This window comes from Pyxicephalus adspersus, chromosome 2 (genome assembly GCF_032062135.1).
Source record: "Pyxicephalus adspersus chromosome 2, UCB_Pads_2.0, whole genome shotgun sequence".
Taxonomy (NCBI): Eukaryota; Metazoa; Chordata; class Amphibia; order Anura; family Pyxicephalidae; genus Pyxicephalus; species Pyxicephalus adspersus.
Genome location: NC_092859.1, coordinates 46,038,692 through 46,055,351, shown reverse-complemented (window position 1 = coordinate 46,055,351; position 16,660 = coordinate 46,038,692). Strand labels below are relative to the sequence as shown.

General features: G+C 36.4%; 1 protein-coding gene across 1 annotated transcript in view; it reads right to left on the bottom strand.

The window, feature by feature from the left end:
- Window positions 1-16,660, bottom strand: part of DIAPH1 (diaphanous related formin 1) — a gene marked incomplete in the record, with an annotated part of 161,638 nt that overhangs the window by 86,260 nt on the left and 58,718 nt on the right. Inside the window, 4 exon segments of the mRNA XM_072400670.1 lie at window positions 5,836-5,950; window positions 10,752-11,351; window positions 14,268-14,447; window positions 16,016-16,080. Coding sequence (XP_072256771.1) covers window positions 5,836-5,950; window positions 10,752-11,351; window positions 14,268-14,447; window positions 16,016-16,080 — 960 coding nt within the window.

Sequence of the window (16,660 nt, the reverse complement as noted above, 5' to 3'; positions counted from 1 at the left end):
TATATATATATATATATATATGCTCTTTTTTTCAGGCAAGTTTTTTGATGAATTACTAGCTCTATGGCTATTTTCTGTGTCCATTAAAACATCTTTAATGGAGAAGTTTGGCTTCATAAAATTGATTGTGCTGATGAATACAAATGCTTGTGAAACTCACTTGTGACACTGTAAATAAAGCAAGAATGTGTAACTTAAAATGAAAGCCATTAAAAAAAACTGTTAATTTGGTTGCAATGAGACAGGCACAGGGTCACTTTAAGGTGACCCATGTCATTCCGTTTGCTATCTCATCCACCAGTAACTGAGCAGAGAGGCTAATGAAACGTTTTACTGCTCACTTTCTCATGTCATATCGAAACTAACCCATTCATAGCAGTTGTGAAAACTCGAACAGAAAAGGGGAATTACGTCATCGTCTACAATGCCATCCTCCCTCCGTTTCTGAGCAGTAATTTTTGCTTTTCTTTGGGTCTAATGTTTTTTTTGGTTTTAAAAAACTTTGCAGTTAACCAACATTAAAAAAGAAAAAAACTCTAAACCCTCAAAGTACATTTCTGTTTTCATGTTTTTACTTGTCAATTTTAAATTTTTGTTCCTAATTATGAAAGAAAGCTACAAGAAGCTATTTTCTCTCTTACCTTATTAAAAAACACACAAGGCTGCAGTGGTTAAACTGAAGACAGATGTCTGCATTCTGAAGTCTATGCACAAGGTCACGGCTCTCTCCCTTTTAAATTGAAATCCTATAAGCTACTCTACCAGCAAGGTCTAAACCAAAATTGGCAGCATTTGAATAGAGTTTTCAGGGACACTTTCCCTCTGGGCACATCCATCAGTACCAGGTATAAGTAACTATTTGCACTTTGACAAAAATGTAAATTATATACAGTAGAACCTTGGTTATCCGGCACCCACGGGGAATGGCTGATTCTGAATAAGTGTAGTTTCTGGTTAACCGAGGTTAACCACACATCCCTTGGTTTTGCAAGTGACACTGAAGCGTACTGTTTATTTTCAGACATATTAAAGGTACTTCAGCTTATTTGCTCATTTTTTAACCAGGCCAGCATCTTGGAAAATACAATTATAAATCAGAACAATTTCATAAGACGATCTGCAATCAATCACATCTGAACTACAATTGGCAAACCTACTGCAAATTATCTTTAGTTAGTGTGATATTTGGGGAAAAAACAGTTTCTAGGCTAGTGAATGTCTAGCTATTGTGGGATGCTTGCCACATTTAAAAGAATAGAAATGTACAGCACATAAAGCAAAATCTAGCTGCAATTAATTTTTATAAAACTCTTATTTAGGTATAATTTGTGGACTTTGTGACTTTTGCACAGTAGCAGAATTCCCTATTAGGAAATGGCATTTACTTACAGGCCACCTACATACTGATGGTACCTATGTCACAAAGGTTCATGGCTTCTTATGCTACATAAGAACACTACATTCCTAGCACTGTTTATTTTGAAAGGCCATCCTATGAAGGTAGAAGCAACTAATCAATGCCTCTTCATGCAGATTCCCCGAGATTTAATAATAAAGTGAGGATAAAATCTGTTGACCTGTCAATGGAGGGACTTGTTTAGAGGTATGTATTTCAGCACTTTTGCAATGAGATTTACCTAGTTAGTAGCAACAGCAGGTGACAGGACCCTACTATAAATTGGGCTTCACTACTTCTTTAAAAGATTGGAAAACTAACAAGTAAGATGTGCAAAGGTGAAGATAAAGACAAAACAAAGAATTGAGAGTGGCTTTTAACAAGGTTCACCCTGGAGTAGAAGCATGTCTGATGAAAATCTGTAGCATCAAAGAAAGCCTCAACAATCGAAGGATTTTGAACTACGCAACAGCTACACTTTTTTTCCTCTGTATTTTCCTCCTTTATATTGTATAAATACTACAAATGATAGTTAAAGTAAAACTGTGTAAATATTTCTGCATTTTAATTTAACTAATGCATGTCCATACTATTTTGTGAAATGTACCAAAATGAGACAGGATCTGAAATTTGTGCTGTTATCCACAATCCAAAGACTTTTTTAAGTCGACATAAAAACAAGTTTTCTTCAATAATTATTCATTAGACCAAGCTGGTAAACATTATTCAGTTCTGGAAACTCCACATTAGTTATGTGTGTATAAATTTTGGCTCAGTGCTGAAAACTACCTTCTGTTAGAGACTGCCGTCACATAACATTTGTTGGACATGAGTAAAATCAGGAACTTCTTGTATTGTGTCCCATAGCATGTATGTTCAGAATAGGTTTGCGTTTTACATAGAGGGGAAGGATTAGACCCCCTGGTTGGGTTTCACCAATTTATGGGACTACATAAATTTCCTTTACCTACTGTAAAAGAAATCAATTCTGTGTGTGTAGCTGTACAAGATTTTCCCTCATCTAATGCCTGAGGAAATGATCACTGAGACAGGAAATGATGGGAAATTGTTCAAGCGAAAAAAGCAAAAAACCTAAAAGTGATTCCAATCTCTATGCTATATCCAAGATATTATAAAAAAGTTTTAGGCAGCAGGTGCAGAACCATCATCAGCCTTTCTGTCCCTGTGTACAACAGACACCGAATAGACTGTTTTTTTTTTTTTTTTTTTTGTTTTTTATCTTAATACAAAATTCTCTGTATTGCCAGCAGCACAGTACAAGAAAAAAAACTGCAATCAATCAATACATCTCTAACAAAAAAGTACAAGTGATGTCAAAAATTTCTAGACTGCAACAAATGTAAAGAAATATACTTATAATTTTAAAAGGTAATGAAGCTATTTGTACTATTCAAAAAGAACAAGCTCCTAATTGTTGTAATGATATTTTGGTGTTTAAAATTATTTATCATTTTACCCTACTATTTCTTTTATTTGCTAATGCAACACCATCCTTGCCTGCAAGTCGTCAAGAGACAAATTGGTGATTTTTCATACATAAACCTATTGAAGTAGTGCAGGTATTTTAGTACCATGCATTTTAAATGCACCACTCAAGAGAATTAGGTATTCATCATGCATAGGTGTTAAGCCCTTGGTGTGTTCTCTGTGTCTTTTACCCAGAAACATATCCCCCCCCCCACCCTCCTATGGTATTAAGGTCACTTTATCTGCAGTGCAAAACACTCAGAAATCTGAAGTACTCACCTTTGGAAGCTGTGATTGCCACAGGAAATTTTCATACAGGAGGAGAAAGGAATGGAGAAATAAAAAAAATGTTAAAATTCATGAACAATCCCTATTTCATACTAGTAACAACAGCGAAACAACATTGCAATACAACAGTAGGAAAGAAAATCACAGTCACCAGCAGATCCAATGTATTGATAAAGAATGCTTCCACCAAAGAACGCATTAAAACATATATTTTCTAGATAGCATTTCAACATTTTACATAAAAGGTTTAAAATCAGTCAGCTGTATCTGCTGTGGGAATATGTCCTTGACATAATAACTTGGTCCACAACCAATAACTATAAATCACTGGAAGGTTTCTTGTATGCAGACATCATAAGTATTTAGAGGGCACCAGTTGAAACTTAATCTAATTATAAATACCATCTTCATTTTATTTTTTTTCCTTTAAAATGTTTCCAACAACAAAGTGAAGATTTTAATAAAAAAAATGTCACAAAGTAAAATTAAAGATAAGAGGCTTCATTAAGCAGTAGCTTAAGGCAAGCCAAAAAACTTCTGATGTTTAAAGCTGAAGAAAGCAGATAATATTAATGAACTAATGGACATCTAACCTACTGCAGTCCTTCAGTGGATTTACACAATGACAAATGAATAGGTAGAATTAAAAAGTAGGGAAACACTGACACATGCTCTTAGAAACACAGCACCTGCATTTGGAAAAAAAGCCTCTGGACTAGCATTATACCTTTGCTGTTCTCATAGCAGAATTTCTTTAGGTAAGTAAAGAGGTAAGTAGTATACTTATATTACATGTATGAGGCTTCTTTTCCTTATCCAGATTCAAGCCCCAAAAAGGTGCAGTGGAGGTAGAAGTCTAATCATTTATATATATATTGGGGTTGTAAATCAACAGATAATCTAATCTACCAGTTTTTAAATGTAACAGCAAAGTAAAGGTGCGTACACACTTCCAATTTTTATCGTTCCAATCGAACGACGAACGACCGATTGGGCAAAAAATCGTTCGTAAAAAAGTAACCAACGACGCCGACGAACGAGGAAAGTCGCTGGAAACGAACGACCGGACCGTCGGATCGGATTGGGCGACGATCGTTGAACATCGTTCGTGTGTACGGACGTTCATTGATCGTCCATGGTCTGAGCATGCGTGATGAACGAACGTCCGTTCACTTTCCTGTCGTGCACATAGTTCCTCTATCGCTCAAACGATCGTATCTATTGTGTGTACAATATCTACGAACGATCGTGTCGTTAACTCTATGTGCAGGATCGGTGCTATACGATCGTTCATATATATCGTGCATGAACGTTCGTCGTTCGTTTTCCAACGATAATAATTGGAAGTGTGTATGTAGCTTAAGTAAGACAATGTATGTTTGTTTTAACAAAGCATTTGTCAAATTTAAACTACAATTGTCAGCTATGTCATCAGCACGCAATGTGTGATAAAGAAAATACTTGTGGCTGTCTTTTGAAGTGCCACATGCAAGTGACATAGATTTCCAGCTTCTGAGCATGCATAAAAGAACCAAATGTATGCACTGCCCAAGTAAAAAAGTAATGGCATTCTATCTACGACAAATAAGAACACCTATTAGCTTTAGGATATTGACAGGATAGCCAAACTTTGATAATTTATGTTCCTATTCAATAGATTATATTACCAAATGGTTCAGTTTGAATTGTCAGTATAAAAGGGAGCCCAAACAGCATTTGTTTAGGAAAGGAATTTCAGCTTTTGTTGTGCTACTTCGTTACTTCCCTCAGCAAGACAAACTGCAATGACCTTTCAATCTTAAAATGCTAGCTCAAAGGCTGTCAGTCTCATCCTTTGGCTTCATTGCTCTGACTCAGAGCAGATGCCTTCTGATTTGCCTGATCCGCATATTTATTTTAAGTTAGAGACTCTGGGCCCGAATTATTAAAGCTCTCCAAGGCTGGAGAGAATACACTTTCATCAGTGAGGCTGGATGATCCAGCAAACCTAGAACAGATTTTTTTAAAAGTCATTTGCTATTTGTTGGCAAATGTTCTCAATCCTTGACAAGATCCATTCCAGGTTTGCTGGATCACCCAGCTTCACGGATGAAAGTGTATACTCCACAGCTTTGGTGAGCTTTAATAAATTAGGCCTTCGGTATTGCAGCTTGAGTTTGCCAGGTAACTAACCGCATGCTAACTAGTATAGTATAACTATACTAGAGATACTAAATGCATCTCTAAATCACAGTCAGAGAGATAGTATCCATGCAATGAATTACAAATAGTTGCTGGCACAAAGCCTATACATGCAGTGTATCTGCTTTGTGACAGTTTTCTTTTCAGTTTGAATTAAAATGCATTTGTTCCTCCCTTTAGCGGTCAGTAGTGTACAGCAACAACAACCTACAAACATGCAAGGGAACCAGTCATGATTGGGCCTAAAGTGGAACTATAGTTCCATGTTCCAAAATTGTGATCAAACAGGATTTTAATTGCAGAAGAGTCAGGTGCACACATTGAATTGTCAGATTTTATGCATATTCCAAGACGTGACCAGTTCTCTTTAAATAAATGGCCTGATAAAGTGAGCTGAAAACACCGGTTTAGCTTGAAATTTCTTTATGAAATGGCAACTAAAGCCAGCCTCAAAAGAAAAAAAAACACCTCAGATCACTCACACTTGGTCTGTGAAGAAAAGGCGAGGGTAATCTTAGCAAACAGCTCATCTTTTTCAAACCTGTCTTCTTTTGCTTGTGTCCAGAAAGCTTTCTCCGAGAGGTCTTTGGGAGTAATCTGAAGGAAAAAAGCAATTATGTGTTACTTTGAAGGAACAAGTGCAGACTACAAAATCTGTTTTCATTTCAGAACCTTGCCGTGTGAATGACTGGTGAAGAGCTGCTCTCTGGATAAAAGAAAAAGAGCAGATTAGGGAGTGTGGGAATATGCATGGATGTTAGTTCTAAAAAATTGGGACTTTTTCAGGCTTAATTACACACACACAAATAAAAACACTATTCCTGCTAACAAGTAACCTTTTTTTGCAGCCAGCAGTTTGTCTTGTTTTATCCAGGTAGTTTGTTAAGTTTATTTGCCTTAACCTAAATACTGGCACTCCGTTTTATAAGCCAAAATTAATTTTTATTATATCCCTAACTCTATACCTGCAACAAGACTGGCCTCCTCCTAATACATGAAAATGCCAAAGCTGTATATTAGAGACACTAGAGAAGAATTTGTTTTACTTGTTGCTCCCCATCCCTCTCTTATCATCAGCGTAAACCCACTTAGAACTTGAACTCTAAATCTATGCAGTATATTTCTGCAATACATACACATTAAAAAAACACATTCTGGATGAAGATCAGAAGGGTCCTAATAATATAAAACCTTCCGTGCTCCAAAGATCGCAAAAGGTAATTCACTCCATTCCCTTCTAGAACACACCTCTGCGTTTTAACAGTTTTCAGCTGAAGGAGCCATATTTTTTATTGCATATTTTAAGTTAAAATTATTAATGTATAAATCTTCCCTCTATTTCCTTTATCTCCCTTGCAATATATGCAGATTGTCTGTTTTACAGAAGATTCTTGCAAAAACGTGACATTTCTAAAGGGATACAGGGGATGCCAAACTGCATTTTAACTGTGTCGGGAAAGGACACTTTTCTGGGAGAACAGCCTTTAGTAAACCATCCTCATTATTATGTAAGTAGATGAAAATGTGAATGGTTTTTACATTTGGTAAAGGGGTAAGAAAATTATCTGTACAATGTACATTTTCTGCAATAAATCAATTTATTAAAAAAAAGAAAAAGCAGATAGATAAATCTCTGCGATATATAGCAGCTTTGTTTTTATTTATTTTAAGGAAGCAATGTACTGCTTGTCTGGGGGGATATACCAAATGGAGACATTCTACAGAGCTGATGTATAAAGGATACCTCTACCTGGACACTACAGTATATAGTGTGCATGCGTTTGTCACTTTAGTCTGTAAAATTTAGCATGTCGTTCTGTACTTGCTTTGTCGTGTTGAATGTTCTCTGCATAATATTCTGAACAATTTGTAGTTGGGGGGGTATTCCTTCTCCCGTTAGAAAGACCTCCCCCTCATTAAAATGAACAGAAATTTGCTCCCTTTCAAACACTATTTTACCTTTAAAGTAATTACTTTTTTTTTCTTTTAAGCTGTAACATAGCTGAATTAAGGTCAAATATAAATTTTTGTCTTCTTTTCTCCTTTCAAAGTTATACATTTATATCTTTCTTCCTACACTGACGTGTGTATTTGGCATTCATTACCTCCCTTTGCCCAATGTTAGGTTTTTTGTGTGATATTACATGTCGTAGATGTAAAATATAGAGGCTTTATGCATATGTTTAGGTTCCAATATCAAGTATACGCACATAGATATGTTTTATAACAGGAAATATTAAACGCGCTATTACAATCCTTCATATACAGCAGTTAAGATGTCTCCTAACATTTTACCTGACTTAAAAAGCATCGGTTAACCACAAGACTGTTAAACTACAGCCAGATTTTAGCCCAAACTCTGGACATTTTTTGCTCTATTAATGGGGGTTGATCACTGAACAACCATTCTTGACAAAATAGAGTTTTGAAAGATGTTACAAGGACACAAATGATGGTAGCTTCCCTTAAAGACTTGGTTGTATAATGCTGCAGGTTCTTTGGCCAAAGTCTTAATCCTAGTCTTGCTACTTAAGTGACTGCCCTGGAGGAAGCCAGTAAAGCCTAAAAAGTCTGAAATGTCCATCTATAAAACCTTTGCCAGCAAGAGACTAACTAAAAAGTAAAGCCAAGACATGCATTTTAGCCCTAGAACCTTAGTGACTGTATCTTCAAAATGTTAGCAAGCAACAGAAGTACCAAACAGTTGCAGTTACCTAAGTCATGGAGAACATGTTCATTCTATCCACTTTGTATATTGTGTGAATATTTACATAGACAAATGCATATCAATAACTCCTTCCCAGTAATGTGTAAAACAGATCTAAGTCTTCAAGACATAGGGCCTGATTTATGAAAGCTCTCCAAGGCTGGAGAGAATACTTTCAGAAGTGAAGCTGGGTGATCCAGCAAACTTGGAATGGATCTGGTCCAGGATTCAAAATGTTTGCTAGCAAATAGCAAATTATTTTTAAAAATCAATTCCAAGTTTGCTGGATCACCCAGCTTCACTTCTGAAAGTGTTTTCTCTCCAGACTCCAAAGGACTTTTAAAAGGGTAATGTGGTATCTGGCCTTAAGGCGTTAACAGCAGATCCTTTATGTCTTAATGCCCCTGATGGCATACCTTCTACTCAAAGGGCATTCTACTATTATCGCTTCCTCAGGCAGAAAGCACACTCTGACTAGTCTGCGGATACACAGATTTATACACAGTAAGCTGTGAAGCACTGTGTGTTTTAACACATTTTATCTTTCAGAACAATTATTTGTTCTGACAAAATAAAATTGTAAAGTGAATTTAAAAAAAAAATAATTGTGCAATTACTTTACATACACCTAAAAAGTCCCATCCTTTTTGGAAAAAAATTATTTTTCATCTGACATATTAGTTTTCGCTTGTGCAATTGTAGCTATTCTGTAGGTTTCCCCCTCCAATGTGCAACAATAAATTTTAGGTGCACATAACCAAGTCTCTGTTTTACCAGTTATCTTTTGCTGGCCACTTATTTGGTACTAACCCCTGCATATTGAGAAAACTCCAAGAACTGCCCTTTTGGCGGTTTTTAAAGTCACTTGCCCATGCTTCCTTTTATTTAACACATCATCTTCAAGAACTGGCAATTTTCTTAAATTTACTGCACAATATAAGGATGGTACTGTAATGTAACAATCAACGTTATTAATTTAAAATGCCAGTAATTTAATGCTTTGGCTGATTTAGTGTGTGACTGCAAGAGTGTGTGTAAAAAATATATATTATACACATGCACCCTACACATATACACACATTTAGAGGACTATTGAGAAATAAAACCCTTAATGTAAGTTTTTACATATCCTTTAAAATCTAGTTTTGATTCTTATTCTAAGTAAAAATAAATACTTTATTTCTGTGTGCCAACAAAGTCAACTGCACACTGCGACAATGCTAGTTTCCTGCAGGTTGACTGCAGGATAACGATCCCTTGTAAATTCACATTAATTTTCTGTGTCCCCAAAAATACCATAATAAAAAAAGAACACAGAGGAAATGCAATTTAAATGACAAAAGAAACTGGTTCTTTTTTATAGTGAGGTAATTATCTAGCGCTTGCATATTTTAAATTAAATCCGATTATTAAATTGTGCGTTACCATGGTACTGGCTTCAAAATGTTTCCTATAAGGCAGAGGGCAGAAACATGAAATAAATAATAAAAAAATGAAATTAAGTGAAATTAAACGCAAGAGAGTCCATTAATCAGAGGCTTCAGGCAGAGAGAGAGGGAGAAAAAAAGAATGATGGGAGCTTCTCTGATGTTTAACAATCCCAGATCTTAAGAACTAAACTACAAAGTAAAGAACAAAATTCTAGAATATCGCTGATACACTGCTCTTCACTGCCACTAACAGATAACAGTTCTTAAAAAACTACTATATTTTATATATGCCATGTACAAAGCAAACATCCCTGGTGATACAAACAGATGTGTACAAGGAACTTCAACTACAAGCAATACATGCATAAACAAATAAGTATATGCCTTAGGGTGAAGAAGTGCTGACCAAAGACACATACATGAGACAGTGGTGGTATACCTACAGGGAATCTCTGGCCAAATTTTTCACAGGCACTCCCAGTGCTTAGATTTGTTATTACCTAATACGTTTTCAGCGCTTAATTAGATTAAACAATAACCAGTCTGGACTTGCTGTCCATTCTAGTGCAAGCTACTAGTAAAGGCTTCTGCCTATACCATGCTTGTGTCTGGACAATGAAAGAACCCAGAAGACTGATTAAGTTATCCCTTGGACACACTGTTCCCTCCACCTGCTAGCATCCTGTGTGAATTGCAAGAAGTGTAAATTTAAGCTGTGTAGCAAATTTGACTTGCCAGCCTCTTGCAGTTTATGTGCAGCTGCAGTTGTACTGCAAGGTAGGTGTCAACAAAGAAATAGGGTGACCAAAAGCTCATTTGTCTGTGGGTACTCCTTTCACTTTACAGTCACTGGATCAAGATGGGACCTGTAGGCATTACTTAATTGAATATCAGTCTTTCTGCCTTCCCAGACAGAGCTGTGCTGTATGGCAGACCTCTGTACACCTCACGGGTCCCCTATGTATATTGAAGTGTGAAAGGTATATATATGTGTGTAATGGGAACAGTCAGAGATTGTACCTTTGTGGAACTTAAGGTTCTGGTTTATTATGGACAGCTTATGAAAACTTATGCTGCCAGGTAGCAGGGTGCTCTGAGCTATATCACTTCTTTTAAACACAAATTTCATTTTTTGCAGTGTTGCAGTGAAGTAAAAGTAAACAGGAACAGGCAAAAAAAATCCAACCTAAAACACTAATGCACATAAGTACAATTAAATATTACTTTGTGCGTATCTTTGTATTTCTTCCAGAATACATACCTTTGACCAGTTAGGTCGTTTCAACTGCACTTCTGGTTTATAATCTTTTTTGGGTAATAATCCATATGGTAAGACAGGAACTGCAGGCACCCCCCAGCCTGCAAAACCTGGAGGAGGAGGAGGACCACCTGGAATGCCAGGTGGGGGTGGAGGGACTCCAGGACCACCAGGAAAAGGAGGAGGTGGTGGTGGCAGTCCAGGACCTCCTGGCAGAGGCGGGGGTGGTGGAGCTCCTGGAAAAGGTGGTGGAGGAGGAACACCACCAGCACCAGGCATTGGTGGGGGTGGAGGAGGGATTGCACCTGGCAAAGGTGGTGGTGGGGGTGGAGGAGGAACCATACCAGGCATACCAATTTGACCTGGAAATGGAGGTGGGGGTGGGGGTGGTGGAGCACCAGAACCCATAAAGGGAGGTGGAGGAGGAGGGGGTGGAGGAGGTGCTCCACCTGAAACTGGAAAAGGAGGTGGGGGAGGAGGTGGTGGTGGTGGAGCTGGTCCTGATCCTGTGCCTGGAGTAGGAACTGGGATTAAAACAGATGATGTTGACATTGTGGCCATTTCCTTTTTTGTATCTTCAAGTTCTTTTGAGACTTTTTCAATCTGAAAAATAAGAAAATTGAACAATATAATTACAAAAACACAAAAGATCAATTTGAAATGTCACTTTGTAAATGACCAAAGGGTATAATTATAACAATTTCTATGTTTATTGTTGTTAAAGAGAATCTATTAACTCCAACTAAAGTAATGGCTACTAATTTTTGAATTCAGATAATGTAATATACACTATATAAATGTACATAATAATATTACACTGTATAAATGCGTACAGTCCTGTAACTGTTATACATGCTTTTTATTTATAATATATTATAATATTCAGGTCCATGTCACAGAATACATTTCAATGCGGTTGTCAGTAAATTAAATAAAGATATATTAAACATGTGGAAATGCACAACCATCATTTCTTTCAGAGCATGCACAGAGCTCATCCCAAATTAACAGAGAGGGAGGAACATGGTGTGCAACAGGATAGTGTGACAGTACTCATCTGCTGGCTCCTAAGATATGACTGTCCATGTAAAATACTGTTGACCACAGAAATCCTATACCTCTAAAGGTAAACTATCACACAGGAGATTTGTGGGGTTGCCCTTGCTGACTTCCTTATGTGAATGCCAACTGTCTAGTTGTCATGGTTTATAAAGTCTTAAAAAGAAAATCTTTTATAAAAAGAAATATTTTGCTAAACACAGCTGAGGTTGTGGGTGATCTTAAGGACTGAGCCCAGCTTGCTCCAGTAGTTAATGAATGTTTTTTTTTGCTTTGTTTGTAGTTAACTCACAGTGATGATTTTATACAGTAGCTGACACCATGTTGCCTAATAATATGTTAAGACAAACATCTGTTCTAATTGATTTTTTTTTAAATAATGCACCTGTTTGGACTTACATACAAATTCAACTTAAGAACAAACCTACAGTCCCTATCTTGTTGTATGTAACCCGGGGACTGCCTGTACAGTATAATTACACAAAGAGACTGCCCTGTCCTGAAATCGTGGCATGGCAGTGCAACCTTCTATAATTATCTTCCAATGTCAGACAATTGGTAAATTGGTAGTATTCACCTTAAATATTTTTTTTTCTTTACTGAAAAGGCAATGATCAGCCATTGGTCAACAAGAGATTTCTTAGCATTCTGTGTAGTGGTTATTCTTAAAACATCAGTATGAAGCAAATTATGTATGAAAATGTAGTATTGTTTGCCTTCATGACCAATCTTGTACAAGCCTGAAATTCAAAGCATTCAAGAACAGAAGCCGAGCAAAAAGTTGCAAATGCAGTTTCCAATCAAGGATCTCTTTTTTTATCTTTTAAAAGCCTCAAAATTTTGTTACATCATACAAAACTGGGCCCATTACTGTTTCATGCTTTATCGTTGACTTAAATAATTATTACAGCATTTCGATGCAGGCAGTGTAATGGTAAAAATATTCTTGAGTGCTCCGATATCTTTTCCTTACAAATGTAAAAATATTTGGGAGTGATTTGTACTTTAGAAAGGTGCTTTCAAAGTCTTTATCCAAAGTCATTTCTTTTTGCAATTATACTTCTTCTAACTATTGTATTATTCATTTTACAGCTTAAGTATCAGACTGAGGTGAAAGCTTTCTAGATTTCCATTTTTACATTCTTTTTTTTTTTCTCAGTCACAGGCAGAACAAAGAGTAATAAAAGCTTCATGGATAAAGCAGGAAAATCCACCAGGCCTTTCAAAGGGCGTCTCAGCCGCTGAATGCGCTTTTGTTAAGCTTCAGTCTGCCACCGGGAAACATAGTAGCAGTCTGCAATGAACAGGTTAATGTGACATTATACAATATTATGGCTTTGTTAGAAAGGACAATGTGCCTTACCTGGTTACTTTTAAGTCCTATATGAAAAATCTCACAATTCTAACAAATGTTTTGTTGCAAGATAATCACTGGAGATCATTTCACAAAATTTTAGAAATAATATATATTGCATATTCTTTGATTTAGCACAATTTATACCAATGATTTAGATTTTTCTTTCAAGGATGAGTGATACAAATTTCTTTCCTTGGGCCCCTTTTTTCCCATTTCTACTCATAGTCTTGGATAACCAATCAGCTGGTTTGGCTTTCAGTATAACTTATATGATAATACCACTCAAATCTATCTCTCTGCTTCTGACCTTGTTACACTCATTTCGCATGTCCCTGAATGTTTTCATGTTAGTACCTCCTTCACCTCCTCTCACCTTCCTAATACTTCATATGAACAAAATCAAAATTGTCATTTTTAAATCACGAGATTTAACTTCCCTGTGCGACATAACAATACACAATAAAAAATGCACCAATAGCTTCTGCTGCTCAAGAGCAAGACACCTCCATCTTCTTTACTCATTCTAAAACTAAACTGCTTGAGCATGCCTTTATCATAACCAAATCTAATTACTTTAACACTTTTCTGTGGCCTAGCAGCAAATTGCCTGGATCCACAATGGCTACACACTGCCCTCCTCAATCAGTCCCTCCACTGGTAGCTCAATACACAAATAAATCAATACAAGATTCATATTTTTAAAATTTTCGACAATCTGACTTCCTTTAAAACTCCTCCACGCTGTAATAATGAATGCACATATGTGAAGAAATGAGAATTAGCCTTCAGATGCATTCCACCTACATTTAACATATAGTTTGGTGCTTTTGGGATCAGGGTTCATGGACTGGTACATACGATTTCCAGCCAACCTTTTGAGCCTCATTTGACCTTCTAAGTTAAATCAATGATTTGTGAATTTCCTTTTACTTGCGCAGTGAGATCAGTTCTGCTAGTAACAAATGTATTTTGCCACAGGGCCCGACAGAGGAAAGCAACAGACAATTAAATGTCAGATCTGTTTACTGATCTGATTTACAGAACAGATCCTGCCTCAATTATATAATTGTTTTGGACAATAAATGGTCTTTATATTGATATACCTTTTCGGAAAGCTGTGCAATTTCTAACTCAAGTTTTTGCTTTTCAGCGAGTACTTCTTGTTTTTCAGAATCTAGGGTTTTCTTCTCTCCTTGGAGTTCTGTTAATTTTTGTTCATATTCACTCTCCTTTGCCTTCATTTCCACTTGAAGCTCATGTCTGTTAGTAAGCTCTGAATCCAGCTACAGAAAAACCATAGGAAATCAAAAAACAATAAATAAACTTTGGGTATACAACTTTTAAAATCCTGGAATTAGAATAAGAACTCTATAACAATACAGAATGAAAGATTTGGTCATGGAAAAATTAGCCAATTACATTTCAGGTTTAGATTAGAGAATACACTTTCATCGGTGAAGCTGAGTGATCCAGCAAACCTGGAATGGATCAGGATCAGGATTCAAAACAATTGTTAGCAAAAGCAAATGACATTGAAGAAATCCACTCCAGGTTTGCCGGATAACCCAGCTTCACTGATGAAAGTGTATCCAATCCAGCCTTGTAGAGCTTTAATAAATCAGGTCCACTGACTCAGCAGGCATGTTGAACCTCTGCAAAGTGACCACTGCATGCACACAGTGAGCAAGAGTCCTTCTCTATTACTTGCTGAATGGGGATTGGCGTCCCTACTAAGGCAATGGCTGCTTTCTAAAGAAAATAACCATGAACACCTTTGATTTAACTCATATACTTTTAGCCAATTTAAATGGAAAATACAAGTAAACTTGCATGACTGTACCAACACTTAGCTTGATATAAAATAAAGTTTATAATAAAAGTTGTATTATAAACCACTGCTTAGTACTGAACAGAAATTCAGTAATAAAAAGTTGTGGGATTATAAAACTTTCAGATATCAAACTCCTTGTTTTTAAGAAAGATGTTCAAAAAGTAGAATGTAGCTAATCCCTGTTTATCTTATTGTGGTCATGACGTGTAAAAAGTAGGCACAGGGAAGACTGACACATCACAAGCTGTGCCCTCAATGTCACTATGTCAAATGTGAATCACATTATAACTTTACTATTTGGTTTTACAGATTGGCCCTAATGCAGGGATGCACATTTGGTGAAGAAGCAATTTACACCATGCACTAAGCTGTTGCAAACAGAACAGAATAATTTGTCCTGAAGTCGCAGGACATGAGAAACACCAGAAAGCTTTTCTGACATACAGCTGGCTCCTTTAATTACATCCCAGTCACAACTTCAATTATCCCCTATCAGCCTGGGGCCTGGAGGTCATTCTATCAGCCCCATCGTGCTTGGGAATGAAATTTCCAGGGTGAGGCCACCCGACAGCTCGGCCAGAGCACTATCTCTTCTCACGCTGACAGCTAAATTATTTTTTTAAATTGAAAAAGTAAACATGTGGGCTCCGCTCGGCAGATAAGGGTCAAAAATGCTGAGCTGCCAGACTAATAAACACCGGGCGTCTGTGATCCTCGCCAAGCGTACGGAGTGAAAAATAAATAAATAACGACATTTCAACAGAAATTAATAAAATAAAACCGAGGTGGAAGGTAAAAAGTGTCCTACATGGGAATCTGCAAGATCTGCCCAACAGGGGATACCAAGTAAAATAAGTAATGTACTGTCATCCAAAAGTGGGTCTATTATTTAGGTATACTGTATGGCTCCTGAAAAAGAAAACTTTTCACAAATGCTAAACATTTGACATTGAGTAGGCACAAATGCAAACTAGTGAAAAGAGCAGTTAATAACTAGCTAGTAGATCCTGGATAATTTACCTTTTTTATCAATTCTCGTGCTTTTGACTCGCTCACTTCAACCTTCTTCTTATCAATCAAATGATCTAAAAATAATACATAGGTATAGTGAAGAATATGTTGGGACAAAAATACACGTTTGGTTGTGGTTTAAGTTTTACACATTAGGAAATGCGTCAGTCCAAGCTATTCTCTCAACTGATAATGAAAAAATGAAGACAATTTCATTTTATTTGTTTGACTCCATATGAAAGGCTTAAAATAGAAGAAAAAAAATTAGAAACAATAAACAATGGCAGCACCACTATGTGATACTTATATCAAAATGTTAGATTTAAATCCTACTCTAACTTTTAATGAAAAATCAACCAGTATCTGTACATTACAGTGAAAACAATGTGTCTACATGAGAAGGTAGGACTAGTAGACAGATAAAATAGGTTGTGAGCAATTTAAGACCACAATCTGTTATCATGAAACTAAAGGGCAGGAGAGCTCCTGTAGCAGAACAGCAACACTATGGTTTATGGAATTTAAAAAAACTAAAATAAAACTTAAACTAAACCTAAGTAAAACTTATCATTTATACTAACCAACAGGATTTGTGATAAATACAATTATAAAATTTTGTTTTGTTCAATTGTGGCGTTATAACATAAAATGTTA